The following is a 27029-nucleotide window of genomic DNA, read 5'->3' on the forward strand; positions in this document are numbered from 1 at the left end:
CCATCCTTTTCCGAACCATATTTACTTTATCACATTTATTGATAGAATTTTGTAGAATTTGACCCGATTATAAATGGCTTAACTTGACGTGCTTAACAAACATCAAATTTAATAAACGGATGTTTTGCGTCGTTTGTACGTTTAACTCTTGTCGAACTGGAATTACTGGTTGATTTTTTTTTGTGTGTGTGATTATTCAGGCACCACGATAGGCAGCAAAAGCCGTCTGGTAGGGTCCTTTTAGTCGTGGCTAAGCTAACCAGAAAACATGCCGACTGTCGGTGTAAGAAGGGATCTTCTCTTTAAAGCGTTGGGAAGAACCTATAGTAAGTAACACTGATGTGATAATTTAACGTAAAACAACTATACGTGTTTTACATGTTTTCCGTTCCCCAAAACATCACCACAAGTATTCTGATTTTGCGCCAGATGGCACCTCGCTAAGGTATAATTAACACATTTACAATCTAAGAACATTTTACATTAAAAACAAAACACCTTCAAAATCAACACTGACCAACTGTCCTCATTGGGGTGACGGTAAAGTTGTTTAAATAGTTAGTTGTCTAGTCTCCGGTGAATGTCAACGTCATTGCGTCATCCTCGGTGCATCATCATAAGGCAAATTTAAGACCAGAGACAAGGTGAAGACGCTGTTATGCATTGATTTCTTTCCTAAATATTTTTAAAATAAAATCCCTAGAAATGTCTTTATTTGTGTTTCACCGAGCATTTCATCATTGGAATGCGTTACATTTCATACCGCGGTGAACTTTTTTCCCTCATGTGGCCTTCACCCGGAAAATAAAAATAGAGCATGTTACCACTGTCTTAAAATGAATGACTCATTTTCCTTTTCGTCCAGCTGATGACGAGTTTGACGAACTGTGTTTTGAATTTGGACTGGAGCTGGATGAAATTGTAAGTACACTTTATTTGATTGCACCCACTTAGTTAATACTGTATTTGGAGTCAGTGAGTTAACTGAATACACCTTTTCGGATAGACATTTTTTTTAGAGCCGGAAAAATTGTAATAATTTTAATGGCTCAGATACCCAAATTAAAGAAGCTGCTTGAATTTTGTGCATTAAACCATGATACATTATTTTGATTTTAAAACACATGTAGGACATCCTTGACAAATGTTGATATGGAAAGAAATGAATGCATGAGTGTGGAATCATCACAAATTATTTTTTGTAAAAATGTATTTTACCACAAGTGTAACTTGAACAAGAGCGTATAAATCGTTCACGTTTAATGCAAACAGAGGTTTGTGGAGCTCTTAGAATTGAACTCTGATATTTATCTAAAGTTTGTGCTCCTGATCCTTCTTCAGACCTCAGAAAAGGAGCTAATTAGCCGTGAGCAGGGTGATGTCAAGGCAGCTGGAGCATCTGATGTTGTCCTTTACAAGATTGATGTACCAGCAAACCGCTATGACCTTCTGTGTTTGGAAGGTTTGGTCCGTGGGCTGCAGGTCTTCAAGAATAAGTAAGGCTTTGTCGGTCGGAATGATCACATTGGTCAGAATATTGTTGCTTGTTTTCTGATACTCAGTCCAAAGTTACTTTTCAGTGTACACGAACCATAGATATTTTTTTTTTTGTCCAGGATGGAGGCACCTCGGTATAGACGTGTTAGCCCGATGAATGGTGAGCCTCAGAAGCTCATTATTACCAAAGAGGTGGGTTTGAAAATTTTATGCAAACAGTGACCCAAAATATGTTTCAAGTTGGATGTTGTTGTCTTGTGCAGACAGCAGCAGTGCGTCCCTATGCTGTGGCAGCAGTTTTAAGGAACATCACATTCACACAGGAGCGCTATGATAGCTTCATTGAGCTGCAGGAAAAACTCCATCAGAACATCTGCAGGTGAGGTCAGCTGTGATACAGCTCATTTGTCATGACTACAGGTGTAGCCTCATTTACACATTGGCCCACTTTTTGCCGCCTGTCTGCTTTGTGAAATCAACTCATGAAACCGAAGCTGGTATAAGCTAATTTGCTTGTGGAGAAAAAAAAAAAGAGGCAACGAGTGATTTACGGGAATATTGGACTTTTAACAGGCACTTCTGCATCACCCTAGTGAGGATCAAGCGGTACGGAAGATCACCATAGTGAATCAAATTAGATTCAACATGAATAATTCAATACACCTCTGAATGTACATTTTCTTTCCTTTTCAACTTGGGCAATGAACTGTCCAAACCACAAGTTTGAGGGGAAAAAAAGAGAAAAATGTGTGTTGCTTTTCACACATCTATGTTTTGTGACAACAGTCCTGTCTTCTGTCAAGCAATTTTTATATTTTAAACAAAGCTACAAATCTTAGTTGCTGCGAGACAATATTTTTTTTATGTTAAATCGCACTGCTGTAGCGTCAAATTGTATAAATGTTTAATCACAAGGGAAAAGGCCTGCCACCATTACATACTATTGCATTGAATGAATAAAGAATAAAATTTGAGTCTTGCCATAGCATCGTTGCCATATCAGTACAAAGTAGAATATATTTTCCTATTGTTTCAAAGTCATAATTTTGATATCATGAATACCTATTAAAAATGCATTACAAAACTACCCTGATGCTTTGAATGTCTTCCTGTTATCCTTTAGTATATTATGCCACAATTGAACTTTTATAACAATCCTTATGCAGAAAGAGGAGCCTTGTGGCGATTGGGACTCATGACCTCAACACCATCTCAGGTCCTTTCACGTATACCGCTAAACCACCCGGAGACATCCACTTCAAGCCCCTCAACCAGAGCAAAGAATACACTGCTACCCAACTCATGAGCCTCTACAAGGTTAATTAGCTGCTTGTTTTCCTTTGTTTTTTCCCCCTTGCTTTGTTGACCTTTTTGTCCTCTCTTGACTTAGACTGACAGCCACCTGAGACATTACCTTCATATTATTGAAGACAAGCCTGCCTACCCCATCATTTATGACAGCAATGGTATTGTCTTGTCGATGCCTCCCATCATCAATGGTGAGTATTTACCGTATATTGCTACTTAAACTTAGCTAAAATTGCAAGCATGACAAATGTCCGCTTGTAAAGTGTATGAAGTTTTGGTGCTAGATTTAAAAAAAAAAAAAGCCAATCTCCGATGAAGATTATGTATTTCTGTATGTTGTAGCTGTGATTTGGACTTTTTTGCGTAACTCGATTCTCTGGGTTGTCCTGCATGTCCTGTTCATCAGCATCTACATTATAAGACTTAAGACCACACCTTCCCCAATCACTTTGTATCCGAGATGAACAAAGACGTTGTGTGCAAAAGAGCTCAGTGTATGTTTGAATTTGGTGTTTAACGACGAATCGTGCTGACTTCAAAGTAAATAAATGCATTGTGTTCAGGATCATTGTTAGTAGCGTTGTTGTACTAAAGTCGATGCTTTTTTTTAATTTGGTCCTGATCGATACAGGTCGGTACTACAGAGCACTATTTCGATTCCAAAACATGTCTTTTTGCATTGTGACTGCGAGAGAGTGAAAAACATGCAAAAAATACATTTCTGGTTTGACGTACGCTAAGACCCGACTGCACAGCCATTCCTCCGCCAACCCACACATACAGTCTTTGTAGTGTACTGTTACTAGGGATATTCGGGACCATGTTTTTTTTTTTTTTTCTGCAGATATTAGTAGTACCGGTACTCACATCTTCAATAGTCATAGGCACCAATACCAACCAAGACTGTGTGTGTGTGTGGGGGGGGGGGGGGGTCAGACCGTTTTTAATTGGACAACCTTGAAATGCATTTCCAGTATTTGTTCAGTTTTAATGTGTAGCTATTTGTTTTTGCAGGGGATCACTCAAAAATTACACTGAAGACAAATAATGTTTTCGTTGAGTGCACAGCCACAGACCTGACGAAGGTAGAACTGAGTCCGCAGAGAAATTTTGTTGACCATGCTGCCTTCTCTCAACCATTAAAATTTGCCCCTTCTCCAGGCGAAGATTGTGTTGGACATGATTGTGACCATGTTCAGCGAGTATTGCTCACAGCCTTTCACGTAAGTTACATCTTCTCACCAAATGAACAAGTTCTTATCATTGTGTGGTGGAATGTGACAAATGGCATGAAAAGGCATAATCTTGATTAAGTCATTCGATATCCTCTACCCCATATTCAGCGACATCACAGCTCCCAATCAGCCGTCGGCTGCACCTTATTATAATCAGTCTAACATCTTCCAAGGTCAAACTATCAAGAGTACTCTAATCTCCCTTTTTGCATTGCTTTCCCGAACCTGACATCACTGCTTTGGTCACTGCCACCTCTCAAAAATGTTTCATTTGTCTCCCAAACCCTAATAATTGAATGTTTGGAAAAACTTTTTACTGGTATGAAATGAGAAACGGTATCCAAACTTTTAAATGTTGGTGTACAGCATATCCACTGCACATTCAGTCCTCCATATCTGCATCTGACAGCTAACTAGTGTCACCGCTTGAAAAAAGTGTTATGTCTTTGAGGAGCAATTTTGCTCAAATATCACTTTATTTAAGGATTAACGTAATAATTTTGAGCAGCATTTTTTGCAGGTTTAACCCGGGAGAAGCGAAGCAAGGATTTTATGAAACTGTAAAAATGTCACAATAACACGGGGAGGTTGAATGTAAGGGCTGCTCGGTTCTCCAGTGGTGAGCGCGTTGACCTCACAGTGCAGAGGTCGTGGGTTCGATCCTGGCTCTGGCCTTCCTGTGTGGAGTTTGCATTCTCCCCAGGCCTGTGTGGGTTTTCTCCGGGTACTGCAGTTTCCTCCCACATTCCAAAAACATGCATGGCAGGCTGATTGAACACTCCAAATTGTCCCTAAATGTGAGTTTGAGCACAAATGGTCGTTCGTCTTTGTGTGCTCTGTGATTGGCTGGCAAACGGTTCAGGGTGTCTCCCGCCTACTGCCCGAAGACGGCTGGGATAGGCTCCAGCACCACCCCACGACCCTTGTGAGGATAAAAGCAGATAGGGAAACGGATGGATGAAGGTTGAATGTGGGGCTGCAGCTATTGAGTAATTAGAGCAGGGGTGTCCAAACTTTTTGCCAAGGGGGCCAGATTTTATGTGGTAAAATGTCGGGGGGGCCGACCTTGGCTGACATTCTTTACATTGAACAACAATATTGTTCAACAAATTTTAGTAAGCCAGTCTGTTTCACTTTTCCATTTTTATTTTACAATACAATACAATACAATACATTCTGATTTATATAGCGCTTTCACAACAGCGGCAGCTGTAACAAAGCGCTTTACAAAACAGTTAACATAAAGTAAAATAATAAACACAACACATAACATAAAACACAAACAGTCGTGCAGTCCTAACCACTTTTCCGTCACACGCTTTGTTGTTTGAAGCGGTTTGAGATGAAAGAGGAGAGAATCAAAGTGTCCTTTAACCAGTGGATCAGAGACGTCATGCTCAAAATGAGCACACGTCGGCTACAAGCTAAGTTTCAAAGTCAACAAGAAGCTGTAGCATCCATTGACGAAAAAAGAGATTGGTTCACTTCTCCTGTCCCATGGAAATCCACTTCAATTCCAAGCGGCGACTCACGGTTCCAAATACGCATCGGTGCTCTTCGCCAACGCTCCTCTCTCCTCATCCTCAACTTCAGCGGCCATCCATCCAGCCGCACCGACGCCAACTGTCCAACAGCGCTGACATAGCCACTGAACAAATTGGGGTTGTGAAAAATGCTGCCCATTACTGGCGCAAAAAACACAAGCGCCCCAGGTCTGTCCAGCACCGACAGTCAATGGCGCCGACATTCGTCCCAATCAAAATCTGTGCTGGTACAGGCGTGCTGCCGAGAAGGCGCAACCACCAAGCACAGATACTGCTCCTTTGACGAATGTCGTGGCCAAAAAGCGCTGAAAACAGTCCATATCAGGTCCACACGATCAAACAACAAACAACATGTGACAAAACAAAAGACAAAAACAGCAAAAAAGAACAAAAAAGCAAGGCTCTTGAAGAGCACTTGCCGAAGGCTGCCTACTCGGGCGCCATCTTGGAAAAAAAAAAAAAAAAAAATTCAAAAAAAAATTAAATTAAATTAAAAAAATTTAATTAAAAAATTAAATTAAAAAAAATTTTAATTTCAACAATCTTAAGGATTTCTTTTGGTTCATTTGAAACAGGTATATCACATGCAACTGCTTATTCACTTGACTTGTTCTTAAACAGAAGTCTCCTGAGTGCAAATTGATTGATTTGAAACATAAAATGTATCACCATGACTTTTCAATAGTCACAAAACCTTTGACTCGAACAACAGGGAAATGAACAAGCAATACACATATCCACAACTGCAAGGATCATTTGAAATATGACATATCATTCAATATAAACACGGAGTGATGTCTTGTTAACACCTAGTGATGCCCTCTAGTGTCTAAATGCTATTACTCATTTAGTGAATGCTATTACTCATTTAGCCACTAGAGGGAAGCAGTACTCTATGAAACATCACTCCCCAGTCTACGAGACCTCAGTCAATGCAACACGTGTTCCATTGCGCACAACCTGCGGGCCAGACGGCACTGATTTTATGACAGGGGCCGAGGGCCGGATGAAATTCGACCGCGGGCCGGATTTGGCCCCCGGGCCGGACTTTGGACATGCATGAATTAGAGTGTCCTCCTGGACATGCATGAATTAGAGTGTCCTCCTGGAAATTCTTTGGAATAAAAGCGTTTTTGGATAAACTGTTTTCACCTGATACGTTTCACTTAAAAACGAACAGATCTGTCTTTCTCTCTCTCTCTCTCTCTCCTATACATATCCATTTTCTGATCCGCTGTCGGGGGGGGGGGGGTGCTAGAGCCTATCCCAGCTGTCTTCGGAGGTTAGTCACTAAATTCACATTGGGTAGAGCTGCAAACTGTATTTTATTTATTATAAAGTTCTTTATTTGGAGTACAATTCAGAAAACAGTAACTTACTCCAAAATATTTGCACTTTGTTCTTGAAATGCTCCCTGTCAGAGTGTTGACTGTGATTTTTGAACATATCGGGGCTGAACATTCAAGAAGTTATCAATCGTTCTTTCAATCTTATCATCCGCAGGTATTTCCACTCTATCTGATGGCCTGAGGTCGCTCACCTCGGCCTGTCACGATTAAAAAAAACATTTTTAGAATGACATATTTTCACGGAAACTATCATGATGAATTATGATATCGGTGCTGTTGTTTTTTGTATGCTGCTGATACTATGATAGAGCACCTTCAATCAAGTATCTCAATTTTTCACACAAATAACTTTTTATTCTCACAAATCTTTATTACAGGCATTGTAATGTAGCACAATGTCAAGTCACATTTATTTACTGTAGATAGCCCTGAATCACAAACAGTCTCAAAGATCTTCACATGCCCACAATTGACAAGTATTCACGACAGCCCCTGACTCTAACTCCTTGGAGGGCAAAGAAAAACTAAAAAGAAAACCCGTCTGGGGAAAAATGAGAAACCTTGTGAAGGGGACGCAGATGTGAGAAGCCCCTTCCAGGATGACCAGGCTGCAATGTATGCCGAGTGGGCAAACATTTGACACAATGTTGTTGAACTAAACCAGGAAAGAGCTGAGCCTGAAATACCAACACAAGTTCTGGCCTTTTAATAGTATATTGTAATCGACGGTGCCAAAGGCAACGCTAAGATTGAGTAATAATAATATTGATGAGGTGTTCGAGTCCACAGCTAGAAGATCATTGGTCATTTTAGCAAGGGCCATTTCAATAAAAGGGTCCGCCTTAAACCCAATGAGATTTCTATCATATCATTACACTTAAGGTTGAAAGCCCCCGGGTAAGTCCCAAATCTATCGTGTTGCTATTTTTATGGGTCGCTTCATGAGCTAAGTAAAACCAAAAGTATCAATTGTCTGAAACTCCGCGGTAAGTGGTTCCGTCGGGAGATTCATTTGTATATTAAAGTCACCCATTATTAGTATATTATCTCCGTGAGTCACCAAGTCAGCCCCAAATTAAGAAAAATAATCTGGAAAGCCAGTGCTAGGGCCAAAAGGCCGATAAATCACTGAAAGATAAAATGGCCACGAAGCTGTGGATCGCACAACAAGGGCTTCAAAAGTTTTAAAGCTGTTGTTTGAGGGAGGACTAAGTTTTATTCGGAAATAATGGCAACACCCCCACCCTTCTTACGAGGGGTGCTACATGTGAACTCACAAAATTTGGAGGTGAAGCCTCATTTAGTGGTTCTCATTGGGTTTTAACCGGGTCACGCAAAGACCGATCATGTTAAGATTATGATCTCTCATGAGGTCATGAACTAACGGGGCTTTCAAAGAGAGTGATCTACGATGCATAAGACCGAGTTCAATAGAGTAAGCTGATTTGAGCACTTTGATATTACAGGGATCCTAGTCACAATATTAATAAGATTGTGTTGTTGTGGTCTCGTATTGTTCAACTAAAGGCCATACGGGAGGTTACAAATGTAGGAGTCTGATACAGGGAAACTTCTCTACAATGAAACCTACATGGGCGAAAATACCCCCCAGTGTGAAAAATCTTCAGGCATTAAAACCATTCCCACTTTTCCGGTCCCCCTGTTGCATTATACAAAATGTTTTTCTCTACCCTTGCCTCGCAACGAGATTCACTACAACGAAAACAAGCCTTCTGCAAAAGTCTCATCCAACCTCAGCCTACAGCGACTGCTACTGCTTAGCTCTGAAACAGCAACTGCAAACACCCATGGTTTACACATGTGCAGTAGTACAGAAAGTATTTGTTATTGTTAGTTTCAGACGTAGCATTAATGGCTAAAACGGCTATAAAAACGGACCTTTGCAGACCAAGGAGTGAAGAAAAGAAAAGCTTTAACGCTTGGACAGGATAAAAGTAATAAAAATGAAAGATGGAGGAAGCAAAGTAAAATACATGCAAGAAATTGATGTATGTGAAAGTGAATGCTGATCGTAAATTTCGCAATTTCTTTCCCTTTTAGTTTCTTTCTACGCTGGCTATATGAAGTGACAAATAAGTCAATGCTCATATTTATGCACTATTGGAGTAAAAATAGAGTACACATACGTCTGCGTGTGTGTGTGTGTGTGTGTGTGTGTGTGTGTGTGTGTGTGTGTGTGTGTGTGTGTGTGTGTGTGTTTACATCTGATATCAATTTGCTGTAGTGAAAAGTCCCTCGTGAAAAGTTTCTTGCTGCAAATATGATTTCGTTGTAGAGGACTTTCACTGTAGTTAACTTGTCTCGTCGCACCACCACAGTAGAAGACATGCCAGTACATAATGTAGCAATAGGTAGTGTATCAGTATAGGTAAAATAACTTGTATAACTAAAAAAAATATAGAAATAAAGCAGACTCAGACTCTCTTCTCTAAAATGACACTTACATCAGCAAATATTGGACATTTAGAGAAATTTCCTTTTTTCATTGGATGTTTGACTTTAATGAACCTTTACAACACTTGTTTTAAGAGTGGACCAGTTTAGTTATTCATGCTTATCTTAAGCTCTGTGTTAAATGTTCAATATTTGCTTAAATAACTGACATCTCTGGTGATTGTAATAAGTTTGCCACACAGACGGTTCATGAGTGACACGTCAGTAACGCCACGTCAGCTTGGTAAGATGTCTGAGAAGCAATCTTTGATGGAAGTTTTGTTCTTGGCGCTATCTGACTGCATTGTACGAAGGGCTTGACAAAATAAAACATTTAAAAAACTATGCCGTACTAAAATAGCATTCGGGAGACATGTACACGAGCTAACTTCATGAATCAAACAACAGACATGAATATAATTGGTAGATATGTCACGCTTTTGTCTACGGCGATGCTAGGTTAATGTGCATGCTATCCACAATTTTTTACCCCTGCCAAAATGGTCACCACAAACATGTATGTCCAATTATTACCAGTTTGTTAGTTTGTTCCAGTCTTCTTATATATGAAAAGTATTACCTGTTTGTTATTTTGCTCCAATCTTCTTATATATCTGGCAACAGTGGCACAACCCGGAAATAAGTGTACTCTGTTTACTGCAGCACAATGACAATAATAAAACATCAGCTAATTCTAGAACTAGCTTATACTTTACCAACTACAAAATGCCGTTTTGAATTGACTGCACACTATTTTCTCTCTGCTAAATCCGGTGTCTGTTAAATCAAGATTCTGCTATATTTTGAAGTGATATATCTCGAGTGAGAGACGACACTGATATCTTGGTGAGGGGCCAAATTTGGTCCGGGTTGTTGTGGAGAGTTTATACTTACTATACTCATGTATGGACTGGACATGTATTATTTATTTCTTTGTTTATTTATTTATTTGTCTAACTGAAATAATCGATGAGTTTGACATTTTTAAATTGTGGCACACAGTGAGTTGTATATTTCTGATTTAATTAAGAGACAATTAACCATTTTTAGTGGGTGGATGGTTGCGTATATGCCAATTACTCGCAATTGACAGAAGGACCCTTTGTGGGAGACCACTCAATACCAAACTGACCAAACTTGAATTTTTAGTGGAGGTCACATTTAATAGCAGATCTGGTTAGTGTTGTTGTATTAAGATTTAAAATATATATATATATATATATATATATATATATATATATATTTTTCTCCCATTTGCTTTTTTAGTGTCGAAGAGGTTGATGTGGTGAATGCTGATGGCACAACCTGCAAATATCCGGTACTGTATTCATTGCAGTTATCCTCCAATCACACATTGCACACAAATCACCTCTAAATCCCCTGCTCCCATTGTCTGCTGTAATTTTTAGGAGCTGGCTTACAGGAAGGAGAAGCTGTCCTGCAAGTTTGTTAATAACAAAGTTGGCATCAAGTAAGATTTTCAAACATACAACAAGCAGTCATCTTTCTTGGGGGTGGGGGATTCTTTTCGCAGTCCATGTCCTAAGTCAACATTTTAACATGTTTACTTGGAAAAGCAGAACCTGTTCCTCAGATCCCCTGGGAGTTGACTTGTACACTTTTGTTTTTTTCTTTAAAGTGAGTCGACAGAGAAGATCGCCCAGTTGCTAACACGGATGTGCCTGCGTTCTCGGGCTACTGGTGTTGGCGACGAAATAGAGGTTGAAATCCCACCCACCCGCTCAGATGTCATCCATGCCTGTGATATCATGGAGGACGCAGCCATGGCTTTTGGCTTCAACAACATCACCCGCACCACACCACAGACCTACACCATAGCCAACCAGGTATGCAAGTTCAACATATATGTACGACAGGGGTCACCAACATTTTTTCCGCGGGCACCAGGTAAGCCCCAACGGAAAAACCCTCAGGCCTGTTCCAAATACAGCTCACCAGTGCTGAAGCATTGTGATTTTCTAGGAAAAAACATGATTAGAAAATGTCAACGGTGAAAGATGTTTCGAAATATGTTGCATACAGTACAGAAGGTCACCGACTTACAACCATTCGTAGACACGAACAAACGCTTACTGGATGTCCATTAATGTGTGTAAAATGATGTGGTGCACACCACATGATACTGTACAGCAACCCAGTGGGTCATTTGGTGCCAGGCCGCACAAAAATACGAAATAACTGACAGTACTTAGTACTTAAGTTTTATTCATTTCGGAATCTGAAAGATGTTTTATTTTGAACAATTACAGGATTCTTTGTTATATCCATCAACAGTATATCACTCTTGAAATGAAACCCAAGAGCTAGCAAAATTTGTAAAAAACCAAAGGTCTGAAAAGGGGAAGGGGAAAAGGCCCAGACAGTAGACAGAAGAGGAGCCTACCACTTCCAAGAAATAGTATACATTTAATAAGACAGTATCAGGAGTCCTACTTAAGATACAGATTTGTCTCAACGGGAGCTTCCCACACACCAAGCTACGATACAATACATGCTGATTTATACAGCGCATAATATGCGGCGATTGGGAGTAATATTTTTCATGCACTTATTTGCACTGTATCTTATTTTGAAGGCACGTTTAAACATTACCATAGCGACCAGTAAGTGTTACGGCCAGATAGATATTCCCCGTGTCATGACTTGTGTTTATTATGTTACGAAAATACCACAGTTTCATGCAGGTCATATCATATTATTTTTTTGTATTTATCTGCCACACCTTAAATATTGTCTGACATTAAACCGGTCCATGGGGCATAAAAAGTTGGGGACTGCTGCTGTACAGAACTGTAGCCCTTTCTGACACAATCAATGCCGAGCAGCACCGCTTCATCGAGAACATGCATTTCTAACACTCATTCACGATGAGAACACGAAGACTAGTCAGTCAGTTTGCAGTCAGTTGTTAAACACCACAAAGAAGTAGGAAGACCACAAGGCCGTTGATTCCTCTGCAATTCCTTCATCAGCACTTACCTGTTTTTCACCTGATCAGTCTAACCTGAACTTGCACTCATGGAGGAATCCACCGAAGATAAGAAATCTCCGGTGACCATCTCTCTCTCGACGACTCTGCCTATCACCAGAAATCACTTCTCATTTCTCCTCCTCCGTCTTCATATGCACATGGTGAAAAGTGGTCATTTTTTTTTCCTCTACACCTCTCTTGTGTCTCCTTTGGCACCACGCTACATTCTTTTGCATTCATTCATTCATTCATTCATTTTTTTTTCATCGAACTTCAATGGCAATTACCGAAATAGATTAAAATTGAATATGTAACGATTTAGGACCAATTTAGCTTGCAAACTTGGGGTCCCATTTTGTTCGGATCTTGGGGACCTCCTGCATTGGTATTTTTCTGGTTCCTAATTATTGTGAGAAATCTTCAGTGTTTTCATGCTATTTGTTAATAATAACTGCAGCTATCACCAACTGAATATCCTTTAGATTATTCTCAACTTTATATTATGGCACACTCTAAAAACAACTGTCGCTGCATACGAAGTGCTGTGGAGTTAGAAGACATATTTTTAAAAAAAGTTAAAAAATAAAGTCATTAGGTACAGAAAAACAGGAAACGCCACAAAATACTAAAATGTTATACTTGAGTCAAAAGCTATAGAATGAAAAGGTGTTTTAAGATGAGTTTTAAAAATGTAATTAAAATGTAAAAACATATTTATATAATGAGACATTGTTTATGTTTGCATTTTTTAATTATTATATGTGTTATATATTAAGATAATTCATCAATTACTTGGTTAATTGCACTGTCCCCCGTTTTAACTCTGGTAAATGTTTTTTTTTGTCCCAACACTAATCATAAACTTACAACAATGGCTTATAATTCAATGTAATTTGAGCAAATGTGTTATTTTAGTCGTGTATCAAACTTGTGTCCCTTCGCACTAATCAGTAACCAAGAAGTCTCTCTCACTCTCCAACATGTTGGTGACCCTTGGGATATGATATCAAATGTAGACGCCACTGAATGCACTGCCATCAAATATTTGTGTTCTTCTTTCTATGGTAATAGTTTCCGCTGAATAAACTGACAGAGCTGTTAAGACACGACCTCGCAGCTGCGGGTTTCACCGAAGCCCTCAACTTTGCTTTGGTAAAGCGCACGAAACAATTTGCAAACGTGTTTGCCCTCATTGGAATGACGAGTAACAACAATTTCCCAATGCCTCTCCTGTAGTGCTCCCAAGAAGATATCGCCGACAAGCTTAGTAAGAAGATCTCAGAGACCAGGGCTATTCACATCTCCAATCCCAAGACTGCAGAGTTCCAGGTGATAACAGTGAAAGTAACTCTTTTGCCGTTCAGAATGTTTTGCCTGTCCATATCCGGAAATAATGACGCCAACTGGGCGTGTTTTGAAGTTGGGTTGTATTCCCGCCATAAGAGGGGCCTCTCTGACTTGATGAAAATTTTCTATCCCCTTTCTTAATAACACTAAGCTTTTGCTCCACCAGGTGGCGCGCACCACCCTGCTGCCTGGCCTGTTGAAAACAATTGCAGCCAACAGGAAGATGCCCCTGCCACTCAAGCTTTTTGAGATATCTGACGTCGTGCTGAAGGATGACACCAAGGGTAGGCGTCAGAATGGGTCAAGTCATTAATGTAGCCATGCCGAACAATTGCCCATATTACAGAGAAACAGTTGTATCATTTTGTGACTGAGGCGATGTGAATTTTAATCAAAGCTAAGCACTAAGGGGAGCAACTTGTCTCAAAATGATTGAGATTCAAGTAGATCAGGGATTTTCACGTGTTTTTTTTCTTTTTCTTTTAAATGCGCTGAGTTTGCATTAATCGTGACTGATCGTTTGTAAATATTCAATTATCCTTGTCAATTGTGTGTTTGTGGATCACGGGGCACGGCGTTTATTTTTGACACAAGCATCACCTAGTGTCAAGATATTCACACACACAGATTCGAAACATTCACATGTGGCAAGGCCTCCTTCGTCATTGAACAGGGATTTGCATGGACAGATATCCACGTGGTAAACATAGAAGTGGCCAAACGTCACAAATATCGTTTTAAAATGAATAATTGCAGTTTTGAGGCGTTCCTTTTTGTCAACAAATTTTTGATGGCAACTTAGATGAGTTGGCGTTTTTTTTTTTCCCCCCAGCTTTATAGAATCATGCAATAGTTTAAACTTTTTTATAAGTTAAGGAGGCATATTGCAATTTCCTTTTTCAGATAGTACTTTACTTTGGCATTATACTGATTTACTGAAATTACAGGTGGCAATTACATGCATTTTTGACCTCACTAAAAAGGCTTCTTCCATGAAACCAGCCAAGAAAAATGGTCAATAGAAAATGTACAATTATATCTAAATATATTCATTTATACAACAAAATGTAATGATATCCTGGTGGCTATCCTCCCTCCAACCAGATGTTGGGGCGAGGAACAGTCGACATATTTGTGCTGTGTACTACAACAAGAGTCCAGGCTTCGAAGTGATCCATGGCCTGCTGGACCGCACCATGCAACTGCTGGCGGTGAAACCCACCCGAGGAGAGGGCTACCATATCCAGGCTGCAAATGGTAAGGGGTTCTTGGTCTTCTTCCCACATGTAAAAAACGTGCATGCCAGGTTAATGGAATGCTCAAAATTATCTAGAGGTGTGAGAGTCTAAATCAGTGGTGGGCAATTATTTTCCCGGGGGGGGGCAAATGAGAAGCAGAAAATATTGTGGAGGGCTGGGCCAAAAGTTAGAAATGGAAAATAAAGACGATAGCACAATGTATTTGTATGCCAGTAATAATGTAACATTCTCCTCCACCATCACACAGTACACAGTTCTCAAGGATGTGTACTGAGCCCCCTGTTGTTCACGCTCTACACATTTGACTGCTCTCCGCCTCTTATTAGCGGTACAGTTTGCGGAAAGTTTTGAACATGATAACTATCAAACCATTCTAGGAAATGTTCCTTTTGCCACAAGCAATTCAGTCTGAGCTTGGAAATTGCCAGAATCGGACTGAGTAAGAATCGCTTCCTTGTTTTTCAAAGTCTCATAGATTTCTCTCCGACTCCAGGCGTCTCCTGAATGTTTTGTACTTTGTTACCCGCTTCGTTTAATCAGATACATATCACCTTCCCTTCCATGGTCATTACTCTCTCTCTCCCTCTTTCTTCGTCTTCCCCTCCTTCCCTGTGCTCTGCAACTTGAATTAACTGCGCCACCTGGTGTTAAAATACCTGTCATTACAAGTCCAAACGAAATTAATGCAATCAAACCTTAATTGTGCACCAATCTTCGGCGGGCCGGATTAAAAAGACCAACGGGCTGGATCCGGCCCGCGGGCCGTACTTTGCCCACCACTGGTCTAAATGGTACACGTTGCACAATGCCGCTGTCCGGCAGAAACCATATATGTCCAAATATGATTTTTTTAAAAAAGTAAAGTGCATCCATACAAGTGGTCCATCATCACTTCGGCTCATATTTTTACGCAATATTAACCAATTCAAAGTAGTAGCTTGACAACAAATACAATGCTGCTCTTGAACACAACTTATATTTGAGAGGTCTTGCAAAACTACATCCGTGTCCTCATTCTGCGAAAGCCGTGTGGTGTCACCTCGAACATCCGTATGGTTTTTAGACAAAGAGTGAAAATAGTAATCTTAGCTACTTTTTATTTTGCTGGGGGGGTTGTTTCAAATTGATTGCTATGATAGTTTGTTACAGAAGGTCCCATGTGTATCATGGTGCAAGTCTCAAATCTCATTCATTTGCGCTTAATAGACAAGGTTAGTCGGCGCATCGTTTTATTGATTGCATCGCTCATGGCTTAAGACTTTTAAGAAGGCACTTGTGAACATGATGGAATACATATGTTTGCTTTTGTGACACATGTTTGCTTTATTTGGCTTCTTCATGGTGGGGGCTCGGCATGATAGCAGACGTTTGAAGTGCTTGGCTGTCACTGGGTCAGTGTTTGTACTATTAATGATAGGGGCGCAAATTAGCTTTTTTGAAAATGTTATTTTATTTATTTATTTGGACCGATTAAGGCTTCGTCTTGACGGTCCGTCTGTTTTTGTGATACTTTGGACATATACTGTCGCAGGTTTGAAGCGCATACAGATTCCGACTGAACATATTTAGGTTCTTGTATCCAAATACACATACATTCAGTTTGGGCTTACAAACAAAATGTAATTATATCCTGGTGGCTATCCCGCTTCTTGTATTCATCCATGGGCCACCCAGTCATTTATCCCTGCTCCCTTTGACAAGCATGCTCCAAAGGCACACTTTAGGAGATCAAATCAATTGGGGCTCAGGTATCGATGTGAGCAGAGGCAAGAAAGATAGAATTCAAGGAAGAGCAGCATGCATGAGAAAAAAAAACAGAATTGGTGCTAACAGCGGAACTGAAGGTGCTGTCAAGAATGGTCATAATCGTAAGCGTGTGCTGTAAACCTTGCAGAGTGGTGAAAATATGGCAGCGAGGGGTGTGGGGGCAGATTATTGTGTCCAATAATACACGGACAACAACTGCTTGATAAACATTAGCCGACTATTATTCATCGTAGATATTTTAAAACTGCGCACACTAACATCGATATTTTATTGCACTGTTTCATTACCTTCACAATCAGTTGACTCAGAATACAACATACGACAACACCAATGACGTTGTGAGTGATATTTTAAACTGTTCTTACACGGTCAGTGGCACTGTTTGGGGACCACTGCTATTAACTCATTCAGTACCAGCCAATTCTAGACCAAGTCTGAAAAGACATGTGAAAACGTCTTTGGGACTGAATGAGTGAAGTAAAATAAATAATAACAATAATTCTAAATTGTGCTTGTCCATTGTTGGAATGTCAGTGGAAAGGATATTTCAAATGCGTATGGCATTTGCATCAAAAGTTCACATTTGTCGATAATGAATTTGAAAACATTATTTTTCAAATACAATTCATAACTTAAAAACCGACATAATTTAGCTTGTCATCATGTTCTTTGAACGTGTCACTAGATAACAGGAACGTGTGTGTCAACTTGGGGCTAACCTGCACAATGATATACACACAAAGCGACACTGAACGGAATGCATCTCTAGCGTTAATCCTTAAAGAGTGAAGCCATACCGTTTCCAGACAATACTGTGAAATAAGTCTACGTTGGGGAACGAGTGGGATCAGGAAGCGCAGCAGACAACATCATGTCAGCCATGTCACGAGCGAGTTACACACGCATGTACAATGCTGGAATTAAGTCTTCCTACTTTACGCGCATGATGATCAGAGTGCTGCTTTGCGGTTTAATTTACGAGCGCAGACTCGGATTATGGACGTAATGCCGCCGCAACCTCTGGGGATGGCGTAGGTTTGATCGAAAGCAGATCTTCCCTCGGGCAGTACAATTCATTTCGCACTTCCTGCTCATTAAAAATGCTCAGTACGGCTTTGTTTTTTTTTTAAATCACCTGTGTGACATTTCTTATCTCCAATTATAAATCGCTCCTTGTCCCGGAAATGTTCACTGCACACACGTTGGTCCTTGTGCACACTGTTGAACTTGAAATATTAACTTTACATTTGTAGTATTTCAACTGTGTATAGCTTATCCCTGGAATTTATGGTATCCCAGAACGTGCACAATAAAAAGTGCATTGAAAATGTTGTAGTTTTTGCAAGTACTTATCAGTAAGACAGTGAAACTGGAGCAAAAGGGGAATATTTACCTGACAGTCAAATTGACATACACCCCTACATTTTCTTACAGCATTCCAAAATATTTAGGTGAAGGGCTCCTGGTAAAATATGTGCATCTGTTCAAACACTTGATGTAATTCTAAACTTACCGCGAGAGCACTGACCATTACAGATGGCGTGAATACAGTATGATGCTCTAGAGAGATGTCGTTAAATGAGCAAAATAATTCCACATGGCAGCCATTGGGGAGGTTACCCTCATTTAAATCTCACCGGGGCAACCCTTGCCAAGTAAACTTGTGTAACATTTAATATTTGCATTGTTTGTGTATTGCTGTTAATGTTTGTGGGGTAACTTGTATGCCGTTTGAGTCTGCGCATCCCGCGGTTGGTCAATGTGGGCCCTAAGCGTGAGCAGTCATATTGGGCATTGCTCATTTTTGCAAAGTTGGGTAGGCTGATTAATATTACTGTCAAGATTTCATTTTCATGTGATTGTCGAGAGTCCTATTTGAATCTTTCTCAGACGGGTCTTCGAAACCGTAGCCAATGTCCTCTTGTCACTGTGAGCGCAGACTGTTGAAGAAAGGACGGAAAGTGGCCTGGTTCAATTTTCAATGACTGACTGATCATCGAAGATGCTGCAGATCTATTTTTACTGCTGTCTTTGCTTTCTGTTCAAAGTACGAGTACATGTGAGCTGAGACAAAATGAAACCATTTTGATAAAGGAACAGCTTTTTTTCTCTCTTCCTACGTATATACTGTACTGTGAGTCGTGGTGTCTGAAAACCCAGCAGCGGACTTCAGTAGAATGCCATGTCTCTTGTGTGTGGGGGATGTTGTCATAGCAACTCCCATATCCTGTGAATCACAAATCAGTATGATTATCAGTCACTATTTTTAAGCAAGCTGAGCCAATGTCGGTCTCCCTTTTAACGGAAGATGGCTTTGGATATTGTTCCCTCACATTAGATTCACAAGAAATCTGCGAAATTAATAAGATATGAAGTCCAATTATGGTTCCATGGCCACAGAGGTATTTGCTATCGGGTAATGATGTCTGACCTTTAAAAAAAAAAAAAATATATATATATATATATATATATTATATATTTATATATAAGTCCCCCTCCGTGAGTCGTCACCTTACCGTGGTGGAGGGGTTTGTGTGTCCCAATGATCCTAGAAGCTAAGGGTCACCGGGGCCCCCCTCTGGAGCCAGGCCTGGAGGTGGGGCTCGTTGGCAAGCGCCTGGTGGCCGGGCCTACACTCATGGGGCCCGGCTGGGCAGAGCCCGAAGAGGCATCGTGGGTCCCCCTTCCCATGGGCTCACCACCCATGAGAGGGGCCAAAGGGGTCGGGTGCAATGTGAGCTGGGCGGCAGCCAAAGGCGGGTACCCTGGCGGTCCGATCCTCGGCTGCAGAAGCTAGCTCTTTGGACATGGAATGTCACCTCTCTGGCAGGGAAGGAGCCCGAGCTGGTGTGTGAGGCAGAATTTCCGACTGGATATAGTCGGACTTGCCTCCACACACAGCCTGGGTTCTGGTACCAGTTCTCTCGAGAGGGGTTGGACTCTCTTCCACTCTGGAGTTGCTCACGGTGAGAGGCGCAGAGCAGGTGTGGGCATACTCATTGCCCCCCGGCTCAGTGCCTGTACATTGGGGTTCACACCGGTAGACGAGAGGGTTGCCTCCCTCCGCCTTCGGGTGGGTGGACGGGTCCTGACTGTTGTTTGTGCATATGCACCAAACAGCAGCTCAGCATACCCACCCTTTTTGGAGTCCTTGGAGGGTGTGCTGGAGAGTACTCCTGCTGGGGACTCCCTTGTTCTGCTGGGGGACTTCAATGCTCACGTGGGCAATGACAGTGAGACCACCCACCCTTTTTGGAGTCCTTGGAGGGTGTGCTGGAGAGTACTCCTGCTGGGGACTCCCTTGTTCTGCTGGGGGACTTCAATGCTCACGTGGGCAATGACAGTGAGACCTGGAGGGGCGTGATTGGGAGGAACGGCCCCCCCCCCGATCAGAACCCGAGTGGTGTTTTGTTATTGGACTTCTGTGCTCGTCACGGATTGTCCATAACGAACACCTTGTTCAAGCATAAGGGTGCCCATATGTGCACTTGGCACCAGGACACCCTAGGCCGCAATTCGATGATCGACTTTGTAGTTGTATCATCGGATTTGCGGCCGCATGTTCTGGACACTCGGGTGAAGAGAGGGGCGGAGCTGTCAACTGATCACCACCTGGTGGTGAGTAGGCTCCGATGGTGGGGGAAGATGCCGGTCCGTCCTGGCAGACCCAAACGTATAGTGAGGGTTTGTTGGGAGCGTCTGGCGGAATCCCCTGTCAGAAGGAGTTTCAACTCCCACCTCCGACAGAGCTTTTCCCATGTTCCGGGGGAGGCGGGGGACATTGAGCCCGAGTGGACCATGTTCCGTGCCTCTATTGTTGAGGCGGCCAATCTGAGTTGTGGCCGTAAGGTGGTTGGTGCCTGTCGTGGCGGCAAACCCCGTACTCGCTGGTGGACACCAGCAGTAAGGGATGCCGTCAAGCAGAAGGAGTCCTATCGAGCCTTTGTGGCCTGTGGGACCCCAGAGGCAGCTGACGGGTATTGACTGGCCAACCGGACCGCGGCTTCGGTGGTCGCCGACGCAAAAACCCGAGCGTGGGAAGAGTTCGGTGAGGCCATGGAAGCCGACTTCCGGACGGCTTCGAGGAAATTCTGGTCCACCATCCGACGTCTCAGGAGGGGGAAGCAGTGCACCACTAACACTGTGTACAGTGGGGATGGAGCGCTGCTGACTTCGACTCGGGACGTGGTGAACCGGTGGGCAGAGTACTTCGAAGACCTCCTCAACTCCACCAACACGCCTTCCTTGGAGGAAGCAGAGCCTGGGGACTCTGAGGTGGGCTCTCCTATCTCTGTGGTTGAAGTCACCAATGTGGTTAAAAAGCTCCTCGGTGGTAAGGCCCCAGGGGTGGATGAGATCCGCCCGGAGTTCCTCAAGGCTCTGGATGTTGTGGGGCTGTCCTGGTTGACACGCCTCTGCAACATCGCATGGTCAACAGGGAGAGTGCCTCTGGATTGGCAGACCGGGGTGGTTGTCCCTCTTTTTAAAAAGGGGGACCGGAGGGTGTGTTCCAACTACAGAGCGATCACACTCCTCAGCCTCCCTGGTAAGGTCTATTCAGGAGTGCTGGAGAGGAGGGTCCGTCAGGAAGTCGAGCCTCAGATTGAGGAGGAGCAGGAGCAGCACCCTTAGCAGGGTCATTGAGGGTATGTGGGAATTCGCCCAACCAGTCTACATGTGTTTTGTGGACTTGGAGAAGGCGTTTGACCGTGTCCCTCGGGGAGTTCTGTGGGGGGTGCTTCGTGGGTATGGGGTACCGAACCCCCTGATATGGGCTGTTCGGTCACTATACCACCGATGTCAGAGTTTGGTTCGCATTGCCAGCAGTAAGTCGGAATCGTTTCCAGTGGGGGTAGGACTCCGCCAAGGCTGCCCTTTGTCGCCGATTCTGTTCATAACCTTTATGGACAGAATTTCTAGGCGCAGCCGAAGCGTTGAGGGGGTCCGTTTTGGGGGCCTCAGTATTGCATCCCTGCTTTTTGCAGATGATGTGGTGCTGTTGGCTCCTTCAAACGGGGCTCTCCAACTCTCACTGGAGCGTTTCGCAGCCGAGTGTGAAGCGGTTGGGATGAGAATCAGCACCTCCAAATCTGAAACCATGTTCCTCAGTCGGAAAAGGGTGGAGTGCCCCCTCCGGGTCGGGGAGGAGATCTTACCCCAAGTGGAGGAGTTCAAGTATCTTGGGGTCTTGTTCACGAGTGGGGGTAGGAGGGAGCGGGAGATCGACAGGCGGATCGGTGCAGCGTCTGCTGTGATGCGGACGTTGTATCGGTCTGTCGTGGTGAAGAAGGAGCTGAGCCAAAGGGCGAAGCTCTCAATTTACCGGTCGATCTACGTCCCAACCCTCACCTATGGTCACGAGCTATGGGTCGTGACCGAAAGAACGAGATCCCGGATACAAGCGGCTGAAATGAGTTTTCTCTGCAGGGTGTCCGGGCTCTCCCTTAGAGATAAGGTGAGAAGCTCAGTCATCCGGGAGGGGCTCAGAGTCGAGCCGCTTCTCCTCCACATCGAGAGGAGCCAGATGAGGTGGCTTGGGCATCTGATTCGGATGCCCCCTGAGCGCCTCCCCGGTGAAGTGTTCCGGTCATGTCCCACCGGGAGGAGACCCAGAGGAAGACCCTGGACACGCTGGAGAGACTATGTCACCCAGCTTGCCTGGGAATGACTCGGGATCCCCCGGGGAGAGCTGGAAGAAGTAGCTAAGGAGAGGGAAGTCTGGGCATCCCTGCTAAAGCTGTTGCCCCCGCGACCCGGCCCCGGATAAGCGGTAGATGATGGATGGATGGATGGATGGATGGATGGATGGATGGAAGTCATCGCTCTCTGCTCACTGATGTTGAACAAAAGACATCAACTGTACTACCCAGCCCGACAAAGCTCTGCCGGTTTAATCTCCAAATGTCTGGAAGCGATTCCCCTTAGGTCACACACTTTGGGTTTAAAATAGGTTAACGGAGAATTGAGCAGTGAACGATAATGTGGGAAAATAATTGACTGATGAGGGCAAATAAAAGTCTCATGACAGACACTAGACCACCATTGATGCTGTGACTGTCCTCTCTGCTTTCTCTTTCTGTTTCTCCAACAACAGGAAATGGGATGGTTAAGAGACACTCTCCGCAACGCGGCTCCCCCAAAATGTGTTTTTGATTAATAATAATTTTTCATGATTCATGTTGCAGTTCTCAGTAAAATAAGTAATAAAGAGGCTGTACTACATATGCAAAAGTACTGGAACAAAAACAATGATGTTGCCGCAATGTCTGCTGTGAGAATGGCCATTACAATAATAACGCTAGTGTTGGCCTCAGACAATTTTGACTTGACAACAGAGTCAACTTCATATGGCGAGGACCTTGCCAGAAGTGGAAGTAAGCCGGAAGGTGCCGCAGTATTTCAGTACAGTACAGTCATGCGGTCATAACATCATACGTACAGTGATTATTTGTATTCTAAACAACATTAAGTACAGTGCTGACTGAACATGCCTTCTGACATCAGACACGATTCCTAATCTCGAAATGTCATTTGCCAGGTCCCTCGTAAACTGAATACATCAACATGTGTGTGTAAAGAGAGCATTCTTGTTCACTTCTCTTCGGCATTGCAGACACCCACCACCTTTTTACACCATGTCTTCATGAACATGTCCGGCTTGAATAGTTTTACTCGCGAGCAATTAGTACTGTATTTTCCGCACCATAAGGTGTTTAAGAGTATAAGGGGCATCTTCAATGAATGGCCGATGTAAAAACTGCTTTCATATGCAGTCATACCTCGGTTTTCAACCATAATCCGTTCCAGAAGGCTGTTTGAAAACCGAAACCACGCTCTTTAAAAAAAAAATCTTTATTGAACACGTCTGATCACAATGGAACGCTACACGAGGAAGCGTCAGTTCCTCATCTACCCGAAGAACTCGTGTAAGAAGGCGAGAGTAGTCAAGTGGCGCATTCAAGTGCGCTCAATTTGGTCGAGAACCGATTTTCAGTTGTAATCCGAGGCATAAAAAACTCGAAATCTTTGGTCGAGACCAGAGATATTGGAAAACCGAGGTTTGACTGTATAGGGTGCGCCGCATTATAAGGCGCATAGAATAGAAGCTACAATAGTGGCTACGTTACACATCTATTTGATGGAGCTGTGCTAAAGGGAATACAATACAATACAATGCAGCTTTATTTACATAACACTTTCACAACCGCTGCAGCTGCAACAACGCGCTTTATAGAACATTTAAAATACTACGTCCAAGAAATCAGAATATTGATCTATATACAGGTAGGTGCAAAGGTGCATCGGATTATTAGGCACGCGGTCAGCTTTTTATAAAATTTAATGCTTTTAGATGCACCTTATAGTGTGGAAAGTACGGGATGTGTTTCATTTGGCTGATGTCAGTGACGTACTGAGTGGTCCGTCGGTAGTAATAATTGCACCAATGGACAAAGTGCAACTCCTTGGGGGTTCTCCAATTTAGCATTGAAGTAGCAACAACAGTGTAGCCTGTAACAGCATCACTTGCCTCTTGGAAAGATGACTCGGCAAACATGTACAGACATGGCTCAGATGACAAAACTTTCTTTTGGGACAATATAGGCTGCCATCATCGTTTGAGTGAGTGAATTAAACAATAGTGTGAAGAAAAAGCTTTGCAAAAGTACATTGTGCCACCACAATGCAGAGTTTCATCTATGGTGGTTGGGTGATTCTGGCACATTCGCTGGAGTCACAACCTCGGAATCGGGGCAAAACTGCATCAGAAGTGATGATTGTTTCTCTTATTCCAGATTCCACTTTTTTCCCCGGGCGCTGTGCGGAAATCTTTGTCCATGGAAAAAGCGTTGGACATCTCGGGGTCCTCCACCCACAAGTCATTAACAACTTTGAGCTGACGATGCCCTGCGCCGCCCTTGAGATGGACCTCGAGACTTTCCTGTGAATTCCTCTTTTTCTGCACTCAACTTGCAAACTAGAATAAGGCAATGCCATTCTTAAATTGTAGTAATAGAAATACATTTGGAAGTATGCCAGTGAATCAGGACAATAAAAGAACCAGCGCCAGAGTGTTGAGCCGCTTCGTTTTGTACATTAATGTCATTGAGCCCTGTTTACTTCCACTTTGACTCACTCCACGGCACAGGTGTCAAACTCAAGACTCGGAGGCCAGCCATGTCCCGCCACATCAGTTAATCTGGCCCACGAAAGCAAGTTTCTTGCGAAAATACCCCAAATTGCAAATTGTCGTCACTTTTAACAATGTGGCGATATTTCAAGCTTTTTTTTTGTTCACAATCCCCCTTTTAAAATAAATGTAATATTTGAACAGTTTTTAACTGACTCCTGAGTTCAAAACGTTTGTTGTGTGTAGTTGTAATATGAGGCGTGCATGAATTTTGTTTGGTTTCACAGTCATAATAGCCCACCGAGGCAAACCATAACTGCAACCGATAAAAAATGAGTTAGACACCCCTGCTCTCGGGTGTTTCTTTGACGTCAACTAACCTGCATGTGTGCTCTTTGTCACACCTTGTATATATATCTATTCTAAGCTCATCCTGTTTTGTCGCTTGTGGTTTTTCTAGTGGCCACACGGCTGAAACTCACCTCACCCATGAGGTCCCCCTCCAGGAAGTTATCAGACACAAGTTCCCCACTGAAGTAAAAGCCCCGCGAGTTTCCACGTCCTCCAAAACTGTGTTTGGGGATTTGAGCACACCCAAGGCTCTCAAAGCCCTCAATGATTTCCTGTCGGACAAAAGCTACATCGAAGGCTTCGTAGCATCTCAAGCTGACGTGGCCGTCTTTGAGGCCATCGCCTCTGCTCCCTCACCGACTTTCTGTCATCTCCTGCGCTGGTACAACCACATCAAATCCTTCCACGGGGGAAAAGCTGACCTCCCTGCGGTCAACAAACAGTTTGTGCTGCCAGATACTCCTCCCACATCCACCAACAGCGACGAAGACCTAGACCTCTTTGGCTCAGACGAGGAAGGCGATCGCGCAGAAGCAGTGAAAATGAAAGAGCAGAGGCTCGCAGAGTATGCGGCCAGGAAGTCCAAAAAACCAGCAGTCATCGCCAAATCCTCCATCCTTCTTGACGTCAAACCCTGGGATGATGAGACGGACATGGGCAAGATGGAGCAGTGTGTCCGCAGTGTCGGCATGGACGGGCTGTTATGGGGACAATCCAAGCTGGTCCCGGTGGGTTATGGAATCAAGAAGCTCCAAATAGGATGCGTGGTAGAAGATGATAAAGTGGGCACGGATCAGCTGGAGGAAGCAATCACCGCCTTCGAGGAATATGTTCAGTCTGTGGACGTGGCTGCCTTTAACAAGATCTGAATGAAAGGGGAGCACACGGCCGCTTGGCTACCCTTTGTTTTCACACTGATACAATGGGGATCAGCCATGCAGAAGAACCAGCTTCTCAGGGTGTGGTCACACTCCGCTGGTTTGTTTCACTTCAAATGGACACTTGCGTGGTTTGTTTTGTCAAGTGCAACCCCTCCTCTGAGTAATCTCAGTCCGCTGGGGTGGTTCAGGTCACTTCACCCTATCATGTTTTTCTTTATAGATATTTTTTAAAAAAGGTTTTACCTCATCAGTGACATCTCAGACGGTAAAAATAATAGCAGCACAAAGTGAACCAGAACCAAATGTGTGATGCAAAATGCATCTGATCATTTTCTGTGTTGTCCAGCACACCCGAATTACAAGTGTCAGCTATCCTCTCATGATTGTTGGATTCCCATCTGAAAAGAAGTGAATAAAGCTTTAAACTTTCAATGCTTTTTTTTCTTTCAGTTCCGTTTGTTAGCTGAAAATTTTCTCTCCGCAAGTGAAGTTAATAAGTAAAGCATGCTGACAAAGCCATCTTTCAAAGTAAGGCTGACAGGCACGTCATCGTTCCTTCAAACATCACTGTTCGCCCAAAATATTAAGATAAGATATCCTTTATTCGTCCCACACTGGGGAAATTTTGGCAACATAGATGATGACTTGTAGAAACTTGTAAGATAATTATGATTAACATCTCTCTCAAACAATTCTGTTCAACCGGTTCTGTTTTATGCAATCTTGGCTCTGGTCCTTTATTGGAGCCAAAGCAAGCACTTGCAATGTTCTCATAGCAAGTGCTTGCTTGCAATGAGAACGTGATCACTGGTGTGTCTTTACAGTAATTATACGAGAAGATGACTGTATATTGCGCTTTTCTAGTAACACACTTTCACATGCCAACATAGAAACACTGAAGTCATCGTTGGTCCCAC

At 42.9% G+C, this 27029-nt stretch overlaps 2 protein-coding genes across 3 annotated transcripts in view; one reads left to right on the forward strand and one right to left on the reverse strand.

Moving 5' to 3' along the window:
* Positions 1 to 27029, reverse strand: part of psmd2 (proteasome 26S subunit ubiquitin receptor, non-ATPase 2) — a 266709-nt gene that overhangs the window by 133873 nt on the left and 105807 nt on the right. The gene's annotated exons all lie outside the window — the stretch shown is intronic.
* On the forward strand, positions 173 to 26544 carry farsb (phenylalanyl-tRNA synthetase subunit beta). 2 transcript variants are annotated; one of them, XM_052078885.1, is made up of 18 exons: positions 173 to 326; positions 866 to 921; positions 1342 to 1496; positions 1617 to 1689; positions 1761 to 1876; positions 2664 to 2814; positions 2888 to 2996; positions 3820 to 3890; positions 3967 to 4028; positions 10654 to 10705; positions 10797 to 10858; positions 11027 to 11234; positions 13451 to 13531; positions 13616 to 13708; positions 13893 to 14010; positions 14831 to 14983; positions 24546 to 24693; positions 25341 to 26544. In XM_052078885.1, exons 1-18 carry the CDS (start codon positions 269 to 271, stop codon positions 26098 to 26100), a joined length of 2526 nt encoding a protein of 841 aa, XP_051934845.1. In that variant the 5' UTR covers positions 173 to 268; the 3' UTR covers positions 26101 to 26544. The 2 variants fall into 2 exon arrangements, with proteins under 2 accessions (XP_051934845.1, XP_051934846.1); XM_052078886.1 differs by having other exon boundaries at positions 24546 to 24737; positions 25341 to 25481.

This window comes from Hippocampus zosterae, chromosome 10 (assembly GCF_025434085.1).
Source record: "Hippocampus zosterae strain Florida chromosome 10, ASM2543408v3, whole genome shotgun sequence".
Lineage (NCBI taxonomy): Eukaryota > Metazoa > Chordata > Actinopteri > Syngnathiformes > Syngnathidae > Hippocampus > Hippocampus zosterae.